The sequence below is a fragment of the Tamandua tetradactyla genome, chromosome 25 (assembly GCF_023851605.1).
Source record: "Tamandua tetradactyla isolate mTamTet1 chromosome 25, mTamTet1.pri, whole genome shotgun sequence".
In the NCBI taxonomy this organism is placed as follows: domain Eukaryota; kingdom Metazoa; phylum Chordata; class Mammalia; order Pilosa; family Myrmecophagidae; genus Tamandua; species Tamandua tetradactyla.
In genome coordinates, this window is record NC_135351.1 from 31,570,322 (window position 1) to 31,588,683 (window position 18,362).

At 36.3% G+C, this 18,362-nt stretch overlaps 1 protein-coding gene across 3 annotated transcripts in view; it reads right to left on the reverse strand.

Moving 5' to 3' along the window:
• MED23 (mediator complex subunit 23) overlaps positions 1 to 18,362 on the reverse strand; it is a 54,755-nt gene that overhangs the window by 15,690 nt on the left and 20,703 nt on the right. For all 3 annotated transcript variants that reach the window (XM_077143947.1, XM_077143946.1, XM_077143945.1), the window contains 11 exons: positions 17,322 to 17,467; positions 16,179 to 16,424; positions 14,516 to 14,658; positions 13,344 to 13,518; positions 11,772 to 11,935; positions 9,627 to 9,751; positions 7,077 to 7,279; positions 6,806 to 6,986; positions 3,133 to 3,303; positions 2,421 to 2,637; positions 471 to 707 (listed from right to left, as the gene is read on the reverse strand). In XM_077143947.1, coding sequence (XP_077000062.1) covers positions 471 to 707; positions 2,421 to 2,637; positions 3,133 to 3,303; positions 6,806 to 6,986; positions 7,077 to 7,279; positions 9,627 to 9,751; positions 11,772 to 11,935; positions 13,344 to 13,518; positions 14,516 to 14,658; positions 16,179 to 16,424; positions 17,322 to 17,467 — 2,008 coding nt within the window. The remainder of the gene's footprint in view (positions 1 to 470; positions 708 to 2,420; positions 2,638 to 3,132; positions 3,304 to 6,805; positions 6,987 to 7,076; positions 7,280 to 9,626; positions 9,752 to 11,771; positions 11,936 to 13,343; positions 13,519 to 14,515; positions 14,659 to 16,178; positions 16,425 to 17,321; positions 17,468 to 18,362) is intronic.

The window sequence follows — 18,362 nt, forward strand, 5'->3', positions numbered from 1 at the left end:
ATAAAAAACAAAGAAAAGAAAAATACCAGTATAGCAGCTCTTTTCACTAAAAGAGTGAGATATTTTTCTCAAGTTTTACTGTTGTCTGTTAATATTAATATTTTAAGAAGTACTTAAGAATTTATTTAAAGCAACAAGAAACTATGTGCCCCAGTAGCGCACAAATGCATGTGCTTCAAAATACCATATTTATTTAGGAATAAAATATTTTTTTCTGAAACAAATCTGCACAAAGTCTATTTTTAAATATAATATAAATTTTAATAGAGTAAATTTCAGCCTATTGGGCATGATGTTGCTAATTTAAGATTTTTAAACTTTATAAAGGCAGAAATAAAATCGACAAAAAGAGTTTTAGAAAAAGGAAGTTTTGAAATAAAAATATTACCTAAAAGAGAACAAAGATATGGACTCACAATCAAAATACTGTTATTTCTGGAGAGTCTGGAAAAATTAAAGAAAAAGGATATTATCTACTAGTCTGCCAATCAGCCTGCAATAGTAGGAGTCGTCGGGGATCCAAGGGTTGTCTTCTCGTGCATTCATGGCGCACTTCAGGTAAGTGTCACTCAGACACCAGCCCTGTGGTCGATTATCCTTAAGAGAACCAATGATAGCATGGACGAGTTTGCGTTTGAGATGTGGACGCTCTCTCAGATGCATTTCATAATAGTGAAGAGTATTATATAAATAAGTCACTGGACGATCTGCCAAGAAGAAAGTACAATGTCACAATGCTTATCTAGATTACTGAAAATTATGAAAAATTAAAAGTGAATCTGTTTTCAAGATTACCAATAAGATTAGTAACAATTTCGCATGCTGGCAATTGCATAAATTAAGTATTTTTATCTTATGACAAGGCAGAAAGTTTCTAATAATATACATAAGGATGAATTTCAAACTAAAGTATTCCAAAAGGTGTTCTTCATAATCTTTGAGCAAGCAATTCCACTTTTGAGAATTTATCCTATAGAAATGACATATGTGCAGGCCAGCTGCTATAGCCCTTGTTTATGGTCAGAAAGAGGGACTGGCTAAGTAAATTATGGTATGTATGAGGCAACTCTTCATGTACTGATATGAAACAATCAGTACATACCCACATTATAAGGGTGGAAAAACAAACTACAGAACAATGTGTATTACCATATTTCATTTGTATAGAAAAAACAAGCCAGGATATCTAAGAAAGGATTCATGAGAAAGTGTTAACAGTGGTCGCTTACAGAAAAAGTGACTGGTTAGCTGGAGGACAGGGTTGGGACTGAATTACTTTTCACTGTATACCCGTTTGTATACCACACACATACATTACCTAAACCAAAAGAATTAGGAATGCTCCCTTGAACTTTATAGGAATGCTCCTTTGAACTTTATACCTATTTAACAGTATGAAGACCTAATCCATACTCCTGCTTTGCAGGGAGATCTTAGATTAAGGACTAAGAACAAAACCGCCCACAAGACAAATACATTCCCTTTGTGTCCCCTGTGGCTACTCCAGGCCTTCGGTTCTCCTCTCTTCAACTCTACCAAGCACGCACTTGCCATGCATAAAATGAGTTATCTTTGGTAACTTTTTCTTCACTATTCTCTTCATAACCAGTCAATCAAATTCTATCTCTCCTTCCCTGACCTTATGTTCCTTCTTTCTCATTTCTACTACCACCTCTCACTTAAGACTTGTCATACATCTGTGCTTTTTGATACAGATTATTTTTAAATGACTTCCTCCTTCCAATACATCCTGCCAACTACAACTGATTCAACTTTCTAATATAATGCTTCTAGGCAATGACCTGACTCAGTAATTTTCAACTGACTCTCCCTTAAGTTATAAAATCAAAGTTTCTCAGCCTAGCGTTCAAGGTGAGCTACAATCAGGTACAATTTCTCTGAATTCATTTCCAGAATCCCCTGGTACAAATTCTCAATTCAGTCCAATTAATTAAGCTATTGCTCTCAACTATGCCTCCTGGTTTATCTTTGTTTCTGCCTCCACGATGTTTCCAAATTATTCCTCTGCCTAGTGGCTCTCTTCTTCTTTCTGCTTATACAACCACATCCATCACAGCTCATATCCAGTCCCTTCAAGAAGCATGCCCACACCCATTTACTTCACAGCAGCGTCACTGTTTTAAACTCATACTTCTCTCGTTCTGTACTCACTTAGCAATTAATAATGCACTATGTAAATTAAGACATCTCTTGCATAGCACTTATTTTTACTATTTAATATTTTGGCTAGGATCTATTGTTTCATATATTTATGTCATATATTTTAGACTTAATGGCATCAGCATCATTCCACAGTACTTACCTTGAAAACACTTTTGTACTACTTTAAAGACTTAGTCATACCCAGCCTACTTTTGTTTATAGAGCTATTAGATGGAATTAAAATTTGAAAAACTCACCATGAAATTTATATAAGCCTCCTAGGTGATCCAGTAGAGTCTCCAGTGATTTGGATACTGGGAGCAACTCTAAAAATCTGTGTATCACTATATCAAATACTGGAAGGAATCGGAGACACACATTTCCAAAATAGATAGGCAGGTAGGGGGACTGGATCTGTACAGGAGGATCGACCTGTTCTGCCAGGCCCTCAAAATACAGCTTCTCTGGATATTTCTGTGGAAGGGGAGATGGTAAATGTTTGAGACATCTTTCACCTTTTCGTAAGGAAAAAAGAGCTAAATAACCTTTAAAATATTATTTAGAAACTTATTTTTTCATAAAGAAACATATAAAGTTATATTTTATTACACTCAAGTCATTTCGTATTATAAGTACCCATGTCTACTGAAACTGCAGTTTCAATATATTCTCAACATTAGAGAAACTCTAGAGCCTTGAGGATGCTTTGAAAGTTTCTTTACTTTTATACAGACCAGAGAGAAAACCAGCAGAACCACAGAGAACACACCTAAATCGATTAGCAAAATTCCTAGGATGGCTAAAAAAGATGATACAGGTTGGTGCGATAGTGGCTCAGTGGCAGAATTCTTGCCTGCCATGCCAGAGAGCTGGGGGGTTTGATTTCCAATGCCTGTCCATGCAAAAACAAAACAAAACAAAACAAAAACAAAAAAGGTGATACAGAGTACTACTGAGAATGTACCGTACCTTGTGATAATTCATGTGCTTTGTGTGCCAGTCATTCTGCAGCCAGTGCTCTGGGGAATTTTCCTTCACAAAGTCACTTACTCGATTTCTAAAATCATTTGGCTTGAGTAACAGCAACTGAATTATGAAATAACAAACCTGAGCTTCATTTCCTTCATGACTACGCATGGCCTTTGGAGAACAACAACAAAATTATATGAAAATGACTGACTTGTGCAAAAGCAGGGGTCATATTCTTCTCTACCACTCCAGGGTCTAAATCTCAATGCAGTAGAATCTATTATGATTTCTTTACATCTAGTCTACTCCAAACCAACTAGTCTGGCATTCCCAAACATAGTATGCCGTTCCTTGCTTATTTTTCGTCTTCACCAATATTCTGCCTAGAATGCCTATCTTTATTTTTGAAATTTAGTCTGTCTTTCAAGATCCATTACCTAGGTAGAGGTGAGCTCTCATTAATGTCTGGCAATATTCTCTGGATACTGTTATTCTTTTAATTTAATGATTTTCAGACTTACCTTATTTCCCTTACTAGATTATAACCATCTTTCTATCTATGCTCCACACCTAGAGATTAATGTTAACCAACTAAGCTACCCCAAATGGCATCAATGTAGTATTTAAAAAAAAAATGTAGCATTTTCTAGTCTGGTTCACTTATCTTTTCTAAAAATTTTGCCTGAAATAGACATCAGGATCAGAAGAAAAAACATCTGGAGGATACTGGGTGGCTATGGGCAACATTCAGTCCTGTCTGTTTTTTACTAAAGTGAACAGGAATGGTTACAGTGGCACTCAGCGCAGAAATGCAGTGTGCTGGTCTGAAAGGATGTATGGATGTATCCTAGAAAAGCCATGTTTTAATCCTAATCCCATTTTGTAAAGGCAGCTGTTTTTTCTAATCCCTATTCTGTATTGTATGTTGGATACTTCAATTAGTTTATCTCCATGGAGATGTAACACAATCAGTGTGGGTATTAAACTTATAGGTGGAGACGTGTCTCCACCCATTTCGGGTGGGTCTTGATTAGTTTACTGGAATCCTGTAAAAGAAGAAGTATTTTAGAGAAAGCTTTAGAAGCAGAGAACAACAAGAGAGAAAGCCACGTAGAAGTGTAAACTAGCAACTTATTAAATTCCCCTTTTTAAAAGCCATTCTGTTTCTGGTATATCGCATTCTAGCAGCTAGCAAACTAGAACAGATTTTGGTACCGGAGAGTGGGGTGGTGCTGCACTGGAATGGCTTTTTAAATGGACAAGGGAACGGTTTTGGAGGAGTTGTGAGGAGCTTGATAGAGAAGGCCTAGAATGCTTTGAAGAAACTGTTGGTAGAAATGTGGACTTTAAAGATACTATAGATGAAGCTCTAGACAGAAATGAAGCATGTGTTACTGGAAGGAAGGTGATCCCTGTTTTAAAATGGCAGATAATCTGGCAAAATTGACTAATGGCTTTGGCTGGAAAGCAGATTTTAAAAGTCATGAACTTGATATTTAGCAGAAGAGATTTCCAAATTAAATGAGGAAAGTACAGCCTGGTTTCTCGTCACAGTTTATAGTGAAATGTAACAAGAGAGAGATAAGACGAGAGCTGAACTCTTGGGTACAAAGAAACCAGAAATTGATGTCCTGGAAAATTCTGGGCTTCCAGGAGGGGAGACCCCACAGAATAGAGGCCTAAGTGAGGATTTGGCCAAATGTGGAACCAGTCAGCCATTTCAGAGAAAGCCAGGAATGGACCTGGAGTTATCCAGGAGGGACTTGTGGAAACTCCCTATGTCTGATGGGCATGATGATCCAAGGCTACTGCATAGAAAGCCAAGAAGAGTGTTGTGGGATCTGAATAAAGAGAATCACCGCCAGTCGGGATTTAGAGGGACAGAGAAGGGACACACTGGAGGAAAAATAACTTCAGAAGCAAAACCATGGAGGCTGGGGTCAAGAAGCCTTAGGCCAGGAGAGTGGACCCACCCAAGAACGTGGAGAGGGTGAAGAGGGCGAATTTGCCCCGTAGGCAGAGGGTGGGCCTTCCACCTCACTGCAGTGGAAGAGCCAGTCTGCCTCAGGCCTTGGAGAGAGTGCAGCACAGTCCTTGGGGTTTGGGGAGAGCCTGGCTGCCACCAAATGGAGGGGTTGAGCATGTGCCCTGGAGATGGGAGAGAGTTCGGGTACAGCTCTGATCCTTGGAGAGGGTAGAGCCGAGAAAAAGGTGGTCTCCCCAATGTCCCCCAAGGTTGCCTTCGGAGAGAGGCAAGCCTCTACATAGGTCCTTGAAAAGAGTGGGATGGCTGCTTTCTAAAGCCCTGAAGATAAATGACTCTCAGACTTTGAAATCTAATGGAGTTTGCCCTGCAGGTTTTCGAAACTGCTTGGGTCCAGTGACTCCTGTGTTTCTTCCTCCCTATGGAAATGGGTATGTGTATCCTGTGATTGTTCCTCCTTTGTATGGTGGCAGCAAATAACTTGTTCTGAATTTCACAGGTCCAGAGCCAGAGGATAATTTTGCCTTAGAAAAGACCATGCCTGTGACTAACTTTGATAGGAGTTTATACTGTTTCTACCTTTGTATTTCATTTGTATTGCTACAGAAATGGTTTAAGGATTTCTGATACTGTGATAGAATCAATGCATCTTGTACATGGGAGAATGTGCCAGTTTAAAAGGATGCATGTACCTGAGAAAAGCCATGTTTTAATCCTAATCCCATTTTGTAATGGTAGCCATTTCTTCTAGTCCCTATTCAGTATTGTATGCTGGAAACTTTAATTTGCTTAGGAGATGTGACTCAATCTGTGTGGATATTACACTTAATAGGTGGAGACGTGTCCCCCCCCCCCCATCTCTGGTGGGTCTTGATTAGTCTACTGGAATCCTATAAAAGAAGAAGCGTTTTGGAGAAAGCTTTGGAGGCAGGGAACAACAAGAGAGAAAGCCATGGGATTCAGAGGGCAGAGAAGAACGATATAGCCAGGAGAAGCAGGGAGTTCAAGGCCAGCAATCTTTGGAGATAAAGAAGGAAAACACCTCCTGGGGAGCTTCATGAAACAGGAAGCCAGGAGAGAAAGCTAGGAGATGATGCCTGTTCACCAGGTGCCCTTCCAGCTGAGAGAGAAGCCCTGTGTTCGCCACGTGTCTTCTCAACTGAGAGAAACCCTGAACTTCATTGGCCTTCTTGAACCAAGGTATCTTTCCATGCATGCCTTTGATTGGACATTTCTATAGACTTGTTTTAACTGGGACATTATCTCGGTCTTAGAACTGTAAACTCGCAACTTCTTAAATTCCCGTTTTTAAAAGCCATTCCGTTTCTGGTATATTGCATTCCGGCAGCTAGCAAACTAGAATATACAGTGAATTTTAACTACTTCTTGCCTCTAGGGGAAGTCTCTGAGTATCAAACCCGAGGGGCCAACTGCTGACAGGGCTGTCTATCTTACTGACATCTGTATTTTCTGTGCAAAGGACACAGTAGTTATTTAGTACATATTAACTGAATAAATGAATAAAGAAATGGGGACAATCTCTAGTTCATAGGAAAGCGATAGCAATGTTTGCTTACAGCATGAATCCATTAAATCCTGAGAAACAATATGGAGTGGATAATCCTAAGGCACACTGTCATACTCCTTGATAAAGAGAATGAAAAAGCTCAGAACTTTATTTATTCTTACCAGGCAGAGAATTAATCTGTCCAATGTAACAATGTTGTACTTCCATACCATGTCATTAAGAATCTCAATGCATTTGTTGAGTTGCTGACCCCCAGCTGATGTGGAAAACTCATATACCAGGAAATCTGCAAATGTCCTCACATGGGCTACCAAGGCCCTGGCTCCAATTCTCTCTAGAACTCTGGAAGGCATTGAGTAAAAAATAAATTCTACTGCTGTTTGTATATAGCAGTTTGCCAAATGGAGTGCAGATGTAGGTCTTTTGGCTTACCTGTAGCCAATCTGATTAATATGATCTGTTTCTAAGAGCATTTTCCAGAGAAGACAAAGGAAGAGAGGAGAGCCTTGCATAGAAAAGTGTGTAATGATGTCATTTTCATTGCTCATGGACTTCCATTTCCTATATTCTTCCTCCACATTCTTTTTCAGATTAAAACGGCTTTCCTGAGGTACATTATTTTGTTTGAAGAAGGCCTAAAAGGAAGACCAGAAGTTTATTTCAATGATTGTAGTGAAAAGAGTTCTGGAAATGGAGTCAAGAAACCAGACTTAGCTTTGACCTTGAGTAACTCAGTAATCAAGGCCTGATTTCCCTTAGCTGGAAAAATATATAGGCTTGACTAGATTATCTCCAAGATTCCTTTTAGGACAAATTTTAAGCAAGCCTGAATCCAAAGTTTCTTTAAGTATCTGTTGACATTTCTGCTAATCTTAGAAAAAGAAAAGAAAAGGACATTTTTGGACCCTTTGGTTACACATTTAAGTATCTCTGTAAGTAAAGTTCATTACTCTAGCTCAGTTGTTCTCAGAGTGTGGTTTCCAGGCAAGCAATATGAGCATCCCCTGGGAACCTGTAAGAAATGTAAATTCGCAGATCCCACTACCTAAGGAATCCGATTCATTGCTGGGGCCCAGCAATCTGTGTTTTAACAAGTTTCCAAGTGATTCTTTTGTATATAACTTTTGAGAACCACTGGTCTAACGCTATCAAACACTGTCTACTGAAAAGTAGAGAACAAATCAGGTTTTCCTTTCTTCATATTGCAAAAATCAAACTTTACAGTCTATGTGATTTTTTTCTCTCTTTTTTTTACTATTCACTTATATGTTGCAGATGTGAACTCTGTGAAGATATACTAAATTATATTTCACTTCAGTTCTATGGCAGAGGGAGAACTTTTCTGGTGATGTGTCAATTCTCATGAGATTTTAGAATTATTAATTATTATGATGAAACCATAATAACTTTTTAGAGACATATCCACTTATAGATTTGGCAAAGAACAACACAAGAAATTTTGGAAGGGCATAAATTAAAAAAAAAAAAAGGAAATGAAAGCTAATTTTCTTTCAGATATAACTGAAACTAATTCTCTAGAATAAGAGCTATTATGAATGGGAAGGGGAGTTTCATTTGTATTCAATATGTAATTCAAAAGACATCCCAGAGTATGTTAATATGTAATTCAAAAGACATTCCTGGATACATCCCAGAGTATGATAAGCAGATAAAGCATTGGCAAAGTCCCCTGAGGGACGGGAGGAAAAAATATGAACTATTAAACTTTATTGCTAGGGAAACCAATATTTTGTCAAATATTAGGAACTCCCATTCAATACGCCAAGCCCTTGACCTTGAGCCTTGCTCTTGTGAAGCTTATTTATGTATTGGAGAAGCTTAGCTCACCTATACCTAAGAGTTACTTCCAGAGGACCTTTTTTGTTGCTCAGAAAGCTTTCTCTAAGCCCAACTCTGAAAATGAAATCATTACTCTCCCGGCTATGTGGGACATGGCATCCAGGGGTGAAAGTCTTCCTGGCAATGTGGGACATGACTCCCTGGGATGAGCCTGGCCCTGGCACCATGGGATTGACAATGCCATCCTGACCAAAAGGGGGAAAAGAATTGTAACAAATAAGATATCAGTGGCTGAGAATGTTCAAATAGAGCCAAGGGTTTACTCTGGAGGCTACTGTTAGGCAAGCTTCAGCTAGACATTGCTATCTGTCATAGTTTGCCAACCCCTAACCAAAACCATTCCTGTCAACCCTAAAGAACACCTATAGTTTATGTGTGATTTTACAAAGGTTCCAGGCACTATGATCACTTTCCAGAAACCTAAAACCTCCAGATAGGTTCCTAGGCCAGGTAAGTTCTGAAATGCAAAGAAATTTTACTTTTGGACTTCTAAAATAAAAAATTCTTAAAATTATTATCAAGATAAAATATGCAAAGCACAAAGTTTGTTGCATATTCAAGTACACAATAATGTGTTCATAATCATTGAATTTTTTTGCCTGTTTATTGAAATATGTAACAGAATACATGCTTATCTTTCTCATCTCTTCAAGATTTATCACAAAAAATGTACCACAGGTCTTTATCACAAAAGCCTGTTTGAGGCTTACACTTGAGAACATGGAAGCAGTTTTTCTCCTAAGACTATTGATTTCTTATTTTTCCTCTCAGATTAAGCATTAAACAGCTAGGCAAAATTAGTTCTGTCTTTATGAACTCTTATCAATAAAAAGTGGAATGGGGAAACTGCTGCCTTAGGGTATCTCCCAGCAACACTTTCCTTCTGTACAGACATTATTTAACTTTCTTTGTGAATTTCTGATACAGAGATGTTATATTTGGAAATCTTTAACAAGTGTAATAAATCTGTGTGATAATTGAGATGATTCTATTTTTGATAAATATTTGTTAAAGTATTCGAGAAATAACTATTCTAACCATCTCAAATTATATAGTATGCTTATTTCTGAAATATAGTTCTAGCCAGATTGTAATTGATCTATTAAAAAAAAAGACAATTACCTGTAGTGGGCCTGGAAAACAGCTAAGGGTGTGTGAAGCCCAATTATGAGGAGTAAAACTCATGATGGTCTGCAGTATGTCTTTACACCAGGTTCCCTGGATTGAATCAGAGCCTGTAAAAAAGTCTAAACAGAAACAGATATAATCTAGATGTAAATGATCATATCCACAACTCATAAAAGATACCACAGAGAAAGTTATAAACAACTTTGTACACTCAGAGAATTTCACTGATGTGCAATCACAGACTAATTAGTTATAACTCAGCCCAGAACCTAAACTTTCTTAGTTTGAGTGATTTGGATTGGTAAATATGAGCATAATCAATGAATAGACAACAAAAGACGTATGGAATCTCTCTCTCTTTTTAGACTTCAGAGTACAACTGATAAAACAGTGATACAGCCCAGCACTACTGCTCAGTTAGGTCCCTCTGACAGTGATTTCCTAGTACTTTACTGAGCCAAGGAAATAAAATTAAGAAAGGAGATGTCTTTTCTGGTGGTTGAAAGCTCTGTATTCTATAAACTACAAGTAGAGATCTCTAACTGAAGGAGGCTTATTTATATAAAACAGGACAGTTTAAACAAATGTGTTGGCAATCACTAAATTTACTAACAACTTCTTTTCTTTTTTTTTTTACATGGGCAGGCACCGGTACTGAGCCACCGTGGCCCACCCTAACAACTTCTTTAAAACAGCAAAATGCCAAGTGTAGTTTGTGGACTCTGTGGATCCCAAGATCTTTTCAAGAGGTTGATGAAGTCAAAGCTATTTAAGTAATAATACTAAAATATCATTGGCCTTCTTATTATGTTGATATCTGCACTGATGATATAAAAGCAATGGTGGGTAAACTGAGGGCCCTTACCACAAATTAAACAGTGGTAATAATACACTAACAGTCATCCACTAATACACTAACAGGCACTGTATTCTTCACAGCCACATACTCAGAGGAAAAAAAAAATGCCAGTTTCACTTAACAATGTCCTCAATGAAGCAGGAAAATGACTAAATCTTGGCCACCGAATATTCCTTTTTTTACTATTCTGTGTGACGAAATGGGAAGCATGCATAAAGTATTTCAGCCACATAATTACAATTTTACTTGAAAGTACATTGACAGAAAACAGTTATTCAGATTTAGGCAGACATATCTTGAAAATAAACAAAGTGGGTCTGTCACTTTAAGGAAAAAAAATTCTGTTACCAATGATAAAATTTGAGCTTTCAAGTAAAAATTAGAACTTTAGAAAACGTATACCCACTACCATGAGCTTGACAACTTTCCCAAACTTAAAAATGTTTCTAATGAAACTGGTAATGATATTAACACATATAATTTTCTGGTACCATATAATGAAATGTGTCAATAATGGAAAGACCTACAGAATTCAGTGAAACAATATATTCCAAATGATCAAATCATGAAGCTCCAAAATCATACATAGATTAGAAAAAAATCCATTAAATGTACAAAAAAGATAAGCATTTTAACATTACAGAATACATAAAGTTAACTGATGGGATTTCAAATCCTATGTTGCAACTAACTTTTAAGAAACCAATGAAAACTTCAACTAAAACAACATATTACAACAAATTGAGTGCAGAAACAAATACGAGAATCCACTATCTTCTAATTCACTAAAGAAAGATACAAAAATGTAAAACAATGATACCTCTTCTCATTAAAGTCTTGTTTTGGAAAACAAATTATGATATTTATGTTAACATATAATTCTTCATCATTATTTTATTTTTGTTATTTTTAAATGGATCAATAAGCAAACGTTAAAATTCTGTTTTAATTTTATTACAGTAAATATCAATAAATATAATCCACATAAACAGAAACTCTCAGGGATTCTCAAATTTTTTTTACATTGTAAAGCGGTCCTGAGACCAAAAAAAGCTTGCGAACTTCTACCTTAAAATTATGTAAGATGGCCGAAAGTGATTCTCAACCTAGTCAAAATTTGGTAAACATTAATGACTGAAATGGGGAAGATATCCAAATAACAGAATGCTCTTTTGGAACATGTGAGAAATATCTTTTAAGTGTTTTCCCTTTAGTAACCTCTAGGAGCCCAACACACTCCAATTCCTCTTCCTTTTGCTGTTGCCACATGCTCACTGTACCTGTCACATGAGTTGCTCTAGCTAAGGTCAGTATCAAGGCCCGGTTCAGTTCTTCAGATTCCGCTGACAGCACTGTTTTGGGATCGCTAAGGAAGCGTGTAAACTGTGGCTGGACCTCTGAGCTTCCTAATGCCGTTATAAGCCTGAGGGCAGTACTCTCAACACTGCAAGGTAGGAGAACAAAAAGAAATGTGAAAAAGTTAAACTGCATATAAAATGTCAGTAAATTAATTCTAGGTCAATTACAATGGAAACCAAAATGCAAAAGAACAATTTCCCTTCTTTGATTAAAAAAAAATCCTCTTTTATGTGAGAATGAGCTTGGTTAATTTGTTTAAAAAAGCCTGAGGTGCCAAATTTTACAGTGCAAACCATCTACCATTTTTACATATTTGAAAAAGATAACTTTTTGGGTCTGTAGGACTCAAAAATTTCAGCTGTATATATTAAAAATTACATTTTTGAGTCTGAAATATATATTCACTTAAAATAATCAAAATGACATAACACTCTACCCACAATCTGATGTATATTTAAACCCAGGATTCTAAAGGGCTAAGTTAAAACATAATGATGCTCCCCCTAATGTGGAACATGACATCCAGGGGGGAAAGTCTTGCTGACAACGTGGGAAATGACTCCCAGGACTGAGCTTGGCCCTGGTACCATGGGTTTGTCAACGTCTTCCTGCCCAAAAGGGGGAAAAGAAATGCAATAAAATAAGCTATCAGTGGCTAAGAGAGTTCAAATAGAGTCAAGAGACTAATATGGAGACTACTCTTATACAAGCTTCAGCTAGCTATTGCTAATTGCTATAGTTTGCTAAACCATAAGCAACATCATTCCTGTTAACCCTAAATAACACCCAGGACTCTGAGATCCTACTAAAATTGTATGCAGTTAAGTTTAGTTTTCAGAAACCTAAAACCTTCAGTTGGCTCCTAGGCCAGATAAGTCTTGAAACCCAGAAGTGCCAGTATCTCCAAGAACACCAACCAGTCCCAACCCCCATCCCATATTGTTGACACCCTTTTGCAACATGCAAAACGTTAGAATGGGGATAACTCAAATAACCCAAAAAACTGGGAGAAGGATCAAAGAGAAGGAGGTGTTATAACAGAGAAGTTAGGATTTAGCAAATGAGCATGACTACTAAATATTGATATTTCTTTTTAGTCTCCAGTGTCCTAGAAGAGCTAGAAGGAAAAATCTGTTATTGTGAGACCGTAACCCACACCAAACTTTGAAATCTGTTCTATAACTACTGTTAAAATGTCCTTTGAAATTTATTGTTTTTTTGTATATAAGTTATACTTCACAATAAAAAACAATAAAAAGGCCTTAGAAGTACTAATTTTGAGTCCAAAGATCCAAAGGCAATGACTAATTACCTTAATAGGTTTCTATTAAAGAAACTGGACTCTCTTACTACATACTGGAAAAAGAAATACTCCAAAAGCAGAAGAGTTTGAACGACAGATCCAAAAAAACTTTTGAGGCAAAGAATTAAGTTCACCATTTCCAACAAAGCTTTGATAAGTCCTAAGGTAAGACAGTTTCCAATGGGCTCACCAAAGATGGAGCTGGTTCTGGTTTGTCTGTGCAACTGCAGCCAAAGTATGAAGATGACTCAGGAGCTGAACTCTGTAATGAGGCTGAATATGGTGCATGCGGTAGCTGAACATCTCAAGAAGTGTGTGCAAGATTCCCCAGGCGTGAGACTTGAAAACAGTTGGTAGAAGCTGGCCTTTTGAACAATACAATTTGAGGTACCAATTATTAAAAGTCACGAATTACAAGATATTTGAAGAAAAGTCACATTGAGTAAATGGATGAAACATTGATCATATATATATATATTCTATAATTTCTACTTTAATTGTTAAAAAAAAAATCCCTATTATTATATGAAGACTTCCTCCCCTTGAATTTGGCAAAATGATATTCAAGTTCATATGGAAAAACAAAACAAGAGACCAGATATGCCAAAAATGACTCTAACTTTCCTCACTTCTCAGTTATCTTTTAAACTATTTTTTTACAAGGATGATGTTTCCTACCTTTCCAATCATGAGGATCCTGTCTTAATATTATATATAATAATGGCACTTGTTTTCTCCCACCTTTCAGCAAAGTATCTTACTTTTATTCAACTCTCAAATAATGTGGGTTAAAGTAAACATTGTAATGCATTAGTAAAAAAAATAGAATTATAAATCAGAAAAGCAGTTTAATATTGGAAAGTAACTATTTAGAATGGCCTAATAACCAACAGACATTCTAATGTATCTTCTCCAATAAGAGAAAGCTTCTTTCCTCCGTCCTGGGTGAACTAGCAGTAAACAAAAGCAAGGGAGCAATGGGACCAGAGCTTCCTGCAGCAACAGCCAGGGCAGAGGCCTAATGAATTAATGGCCTTAGCTCCAGGAGAAACCACGTGCATATTCTTCACTACATACCAGCACCTAGCACAAGGCCCCTTTCCTACCACTAGACTCAAGAATGCAACTCGGCAACTCACTCCCCCAACCCTCTCACTTCCATCCTTCTTTCCTACTTCATTTTTCTCTATAACACTTACTGCCTTCTAAGTTAGAACATATTTATTGACTTTGCTGCTTGCCACTCTATTGGCAGGTGAGCCCAGGATGGCAGTGACTTGTTCACTGATGTGTTCCCAGCACCCAGAGAACAGTATCCAGTAAGCAGTCAATGCTTATAAACACCAAAAAATCCTGCCTTACTGATAAATCCTTTGATTCCCAAAGACTCTATTTCCATATAGACCAATAAGCGACTGTAAGTTTCCACTAGGGCTGGAGCCAAGGCCACACTGGACTTTGCATGAGCAAGTTTTATCACCCTGGTTGCAATGCTGTGAATGAGGCTGAGGAGAAACAAAAAAGGAAGAAATTAAACAACTGTATTTTTGGTATAATTTAGGATTTACTCTCTCTATATGTAACACAGTATAAATTTGAATTTGAATGGTTAAAATGCAGTTGATCCATTCAGGTTATGCAGAAACTTGTTTTTGATGCACTGCACGACTGGAAACTAATTCTGATTTTTGAGCTTTCATTGGTTATCAGGGTCTGTCTGCTCATGGCAAAAAAAAAGTTGAACAGAGACATGCTGGAATGATTTTAGTCTGTTTTTTCTTTTTCAAATATGCAACTACAAACATTTAGGATATTAAATAACTTTTGTTACAGAATTACTTAATAAATCATTGTAAGACCCAATACCTGAGATTCCAGCTGGACTATCACACATACACATTAAGCACATATATAATTCTGTTCACTGTTCTTTATTGGAAGAGAGCTTGGTTCTTCCAGAATGCATGGCCAACTGAAGGCCTACCATGCTTTCTCTGGGGCCCCTGGATATGTGCTTAAGTTTGAGCCAATACTTAAAAGCTGAAGGGCTTTAAACCAAAATGTGGATTTCTAGTCCTTCTTGAAAAAATTCAGAAGAACTAGCTATACTAGGTCACATTCTGATATCACAAGAATTAGCTAAGGCAGCAGCTCCACGAGGCGTGCTTGCACTCTCAAATCGGCCTCCTTCCCTGCACACACACGTGCTTCCATGTGCACCTACACCTGGGCCTCCTCCATGCAGCACCAGGCTTCACGCCTTCACATCACTGGCTTGGCCCCCAGGGGCACATGAGGTGCTAAAATGACAGCCAACAAAGTCTTTTCTTATCTTCTAGAAACTATAATATGGTTTCTAGAGACCAAAAGTACCTCCATGTAGAAACAATACAGTAAAAGCCTAAAAATTTTGTACATCCCTGACTCAACAATTTTACTTCCAGCAAATTATCCAATGAAAATATAATTGTACATGGGTGCAAAGACTTTGCCATAAAGATAGCCATCCTTATAATGGTAAGAAATTGCAAATGACCTCAATATCCAACAAAGTGGAACTGGCTAAATCATATTTATCATGTGTCATATATAGCCACACAAAAGACATCTTTGTAGCAACTGAAGAAATTATTTTTGAAGAACAAGGGAACTGAAAAGGTGATTGATATAGGGTTGTTTATAAAAGAGAATTGTAGTATGAAACATTTTTTTGTCAAAAACAAAACAAAACAAAACCATACCACAAATTCATGCATTTATACATATCAAAATAGACACCAGTATATACAAAAAATTTTTACAATAATTCTCTCTCATGTAGATTAGGGCAATTAGCATTTTGTTTGGGTTTAATTGCATATTCTAGAATCCCACAATAAACAATATACATTTTGGTAATATCTAATTATTTTAAAAAAATGCACTTCACCATATGATAAACACAAAAAAAAACCATGGAATCTAGGTGTGTACTCTATTGATATGAATTCCCTGACATGGGGTCAAATAATTAAGAAAGACATACCTCATTTTGGCATGAACTGTGAGTGAATCCAAAAGGTTCATTGGTAAGGGAGTGATAGATCCTGATGCCAAACAGCTTGTTCCAGGGAGAGGTATCCTCATGATCCCATTTCCATAAATAGTTTCTACTAGAGCTCCCATGGGCAATGTAAAGCATTCTGAATTTGTAGAGTATGCATTACACAAGAGGGCAATCTTATAGTCATTCATCTGTAAACTTTTATTTCTCAGACTCTGCTGTAAGAACCTAAAAATTCAAGTTTCATTAAACAGAAAAAATTACACATTTTCACAAAGCTAACTTGCATTTTTTGAAAAAAGTTCAATTTTATGCAACCACCTATTAATACTATCTTCAGTTACACACAGCTGTTAATTTCTGTCCAAAATATAGAACAGAAACACATATAAAAGCTTTGGTAGCATTTCAGAAGAAATAAATTATAAGTTAAAAAATGGGTTTTTGTTATGTGCTACATATACAATAGTATATTCAGCTAAGGTTTAGAGAATGGAGCTATAACTCACAAATTCATAAACTAGGTTTCTACTTATTATCTATCTGCTTAAGCACAATAATATGCATTGATTATAGAAAAGATGGCTAGCATTGTTCCATAAAATGAAAGCTGAATAAAATGTACGGTTTAACTACTCTACAGTCTCCTATGAATAGATCTTGACAGACATTTTTAGAAGGGCATCTTCTTTGAGTAATCACAGCTTTGGAAGATTTGAAAAGGAAGATGCTAGCTGGACTAGCTCAAATTAACCCTGGTGGTCCATAGAACCAAAGATTTCTCAGTCAGATCATTCTCAAATCTCAAATACTTATGACATTTTGAAACGTTTTCACATACTATCGGAAATTAATGACTTTAGATACAATACAAAAACAAAGATCACCCTTGAAAATTAAAATCATATGTATGTGTGTATGTGTATGCAGGAGGAGTTAATCTGCTAGACTTTTTTTAATGCAGGTTGCTAGTTGGAAAGTTTTCTCTTGCTGTAATATACACTAAACAATCACTTCCAACACCCAGGAAAGTGTGGGATCTCCAAACTTCACTTCAATATATTAGTATATAATTCCACTATTCAATGAACAAGAAAATGAAGTGTCAAGCTACAAATAACTTACTCATGGTGAAGCTTTAGGGAATGAGGTATGGGAATCTGTAGCTTGGAGTTGTCATTTTGGGCTTTTCTATTGAGATGAATCCAAATACAAGTCATTGCAAAGGCATGGGTTGACTGGGGTTTGTTAATATCAGGAACTGGGATACACTGAAAAGTAACAATTTGCATATTGAAGAAAGGGAAGAATTAAACAAATGATAAGCTTTTCACTTACCTATTTCTGGCATATCTCATTTTAAAATATCCTGTATTAATTTAGCCCAACAATTTTTTGACTGTTTAATGGTACATGCCAGAAGGTCTAGCAGCCGTAAAATACTGACACTATTACAAGATCATGTAGCAAGGACAGTAACAGTAATCCTAAGTGCTTAGTCAATCTTTTCCTTTTATCACAGAACATTCTCTACCAAAAACAATTTTTAAATAAGTTTTTCCAAAATGTTTTGTAAAATACATCACCTTTTATTAAAAATAATAAGGCAATATGGATATTAAAATATTATCACATTTAGGGGTACCAAAGCTTACTTTGCAGAGAAAGACTAAGAAATTTTTATCTAAACTACTCAAGATAAAGTATTTAGTTTAAATCCCTCAAAGAAAACTACTTTTATTTTAAATCCTTTATTTCAATACCATCAAAAAAATCTTCCTATGTCAAAAACACTATTTTATACTGATTAGTATTTAAGAATTTGAAGCAACTCGATTAGGTTTGGAAAAAAAGTTCAAAATACATAAATTTTGCCCAAATTAAAAAAAAAGTCAAAGGCAAGGTATTACTTCATATTTATTTATTTTTTAATATATACATTGTTATGAAATCTTACTGTAATAAACTGAAAAACACGATTTCTAAAAGTCTCAAATAGGTTTTTTGAGAACATATAAAAATTGAAGAAATATGTAACCTAAATAACTGTCATTAAACCTACTGAATACTGACAGTTGAAATGGCATGCTTATTAGAATTTGCTTTACAATTGTCCAGCATTAAAAAAAAAAGATGAGAAAATATGAAACAATATTTTTTGGCAAT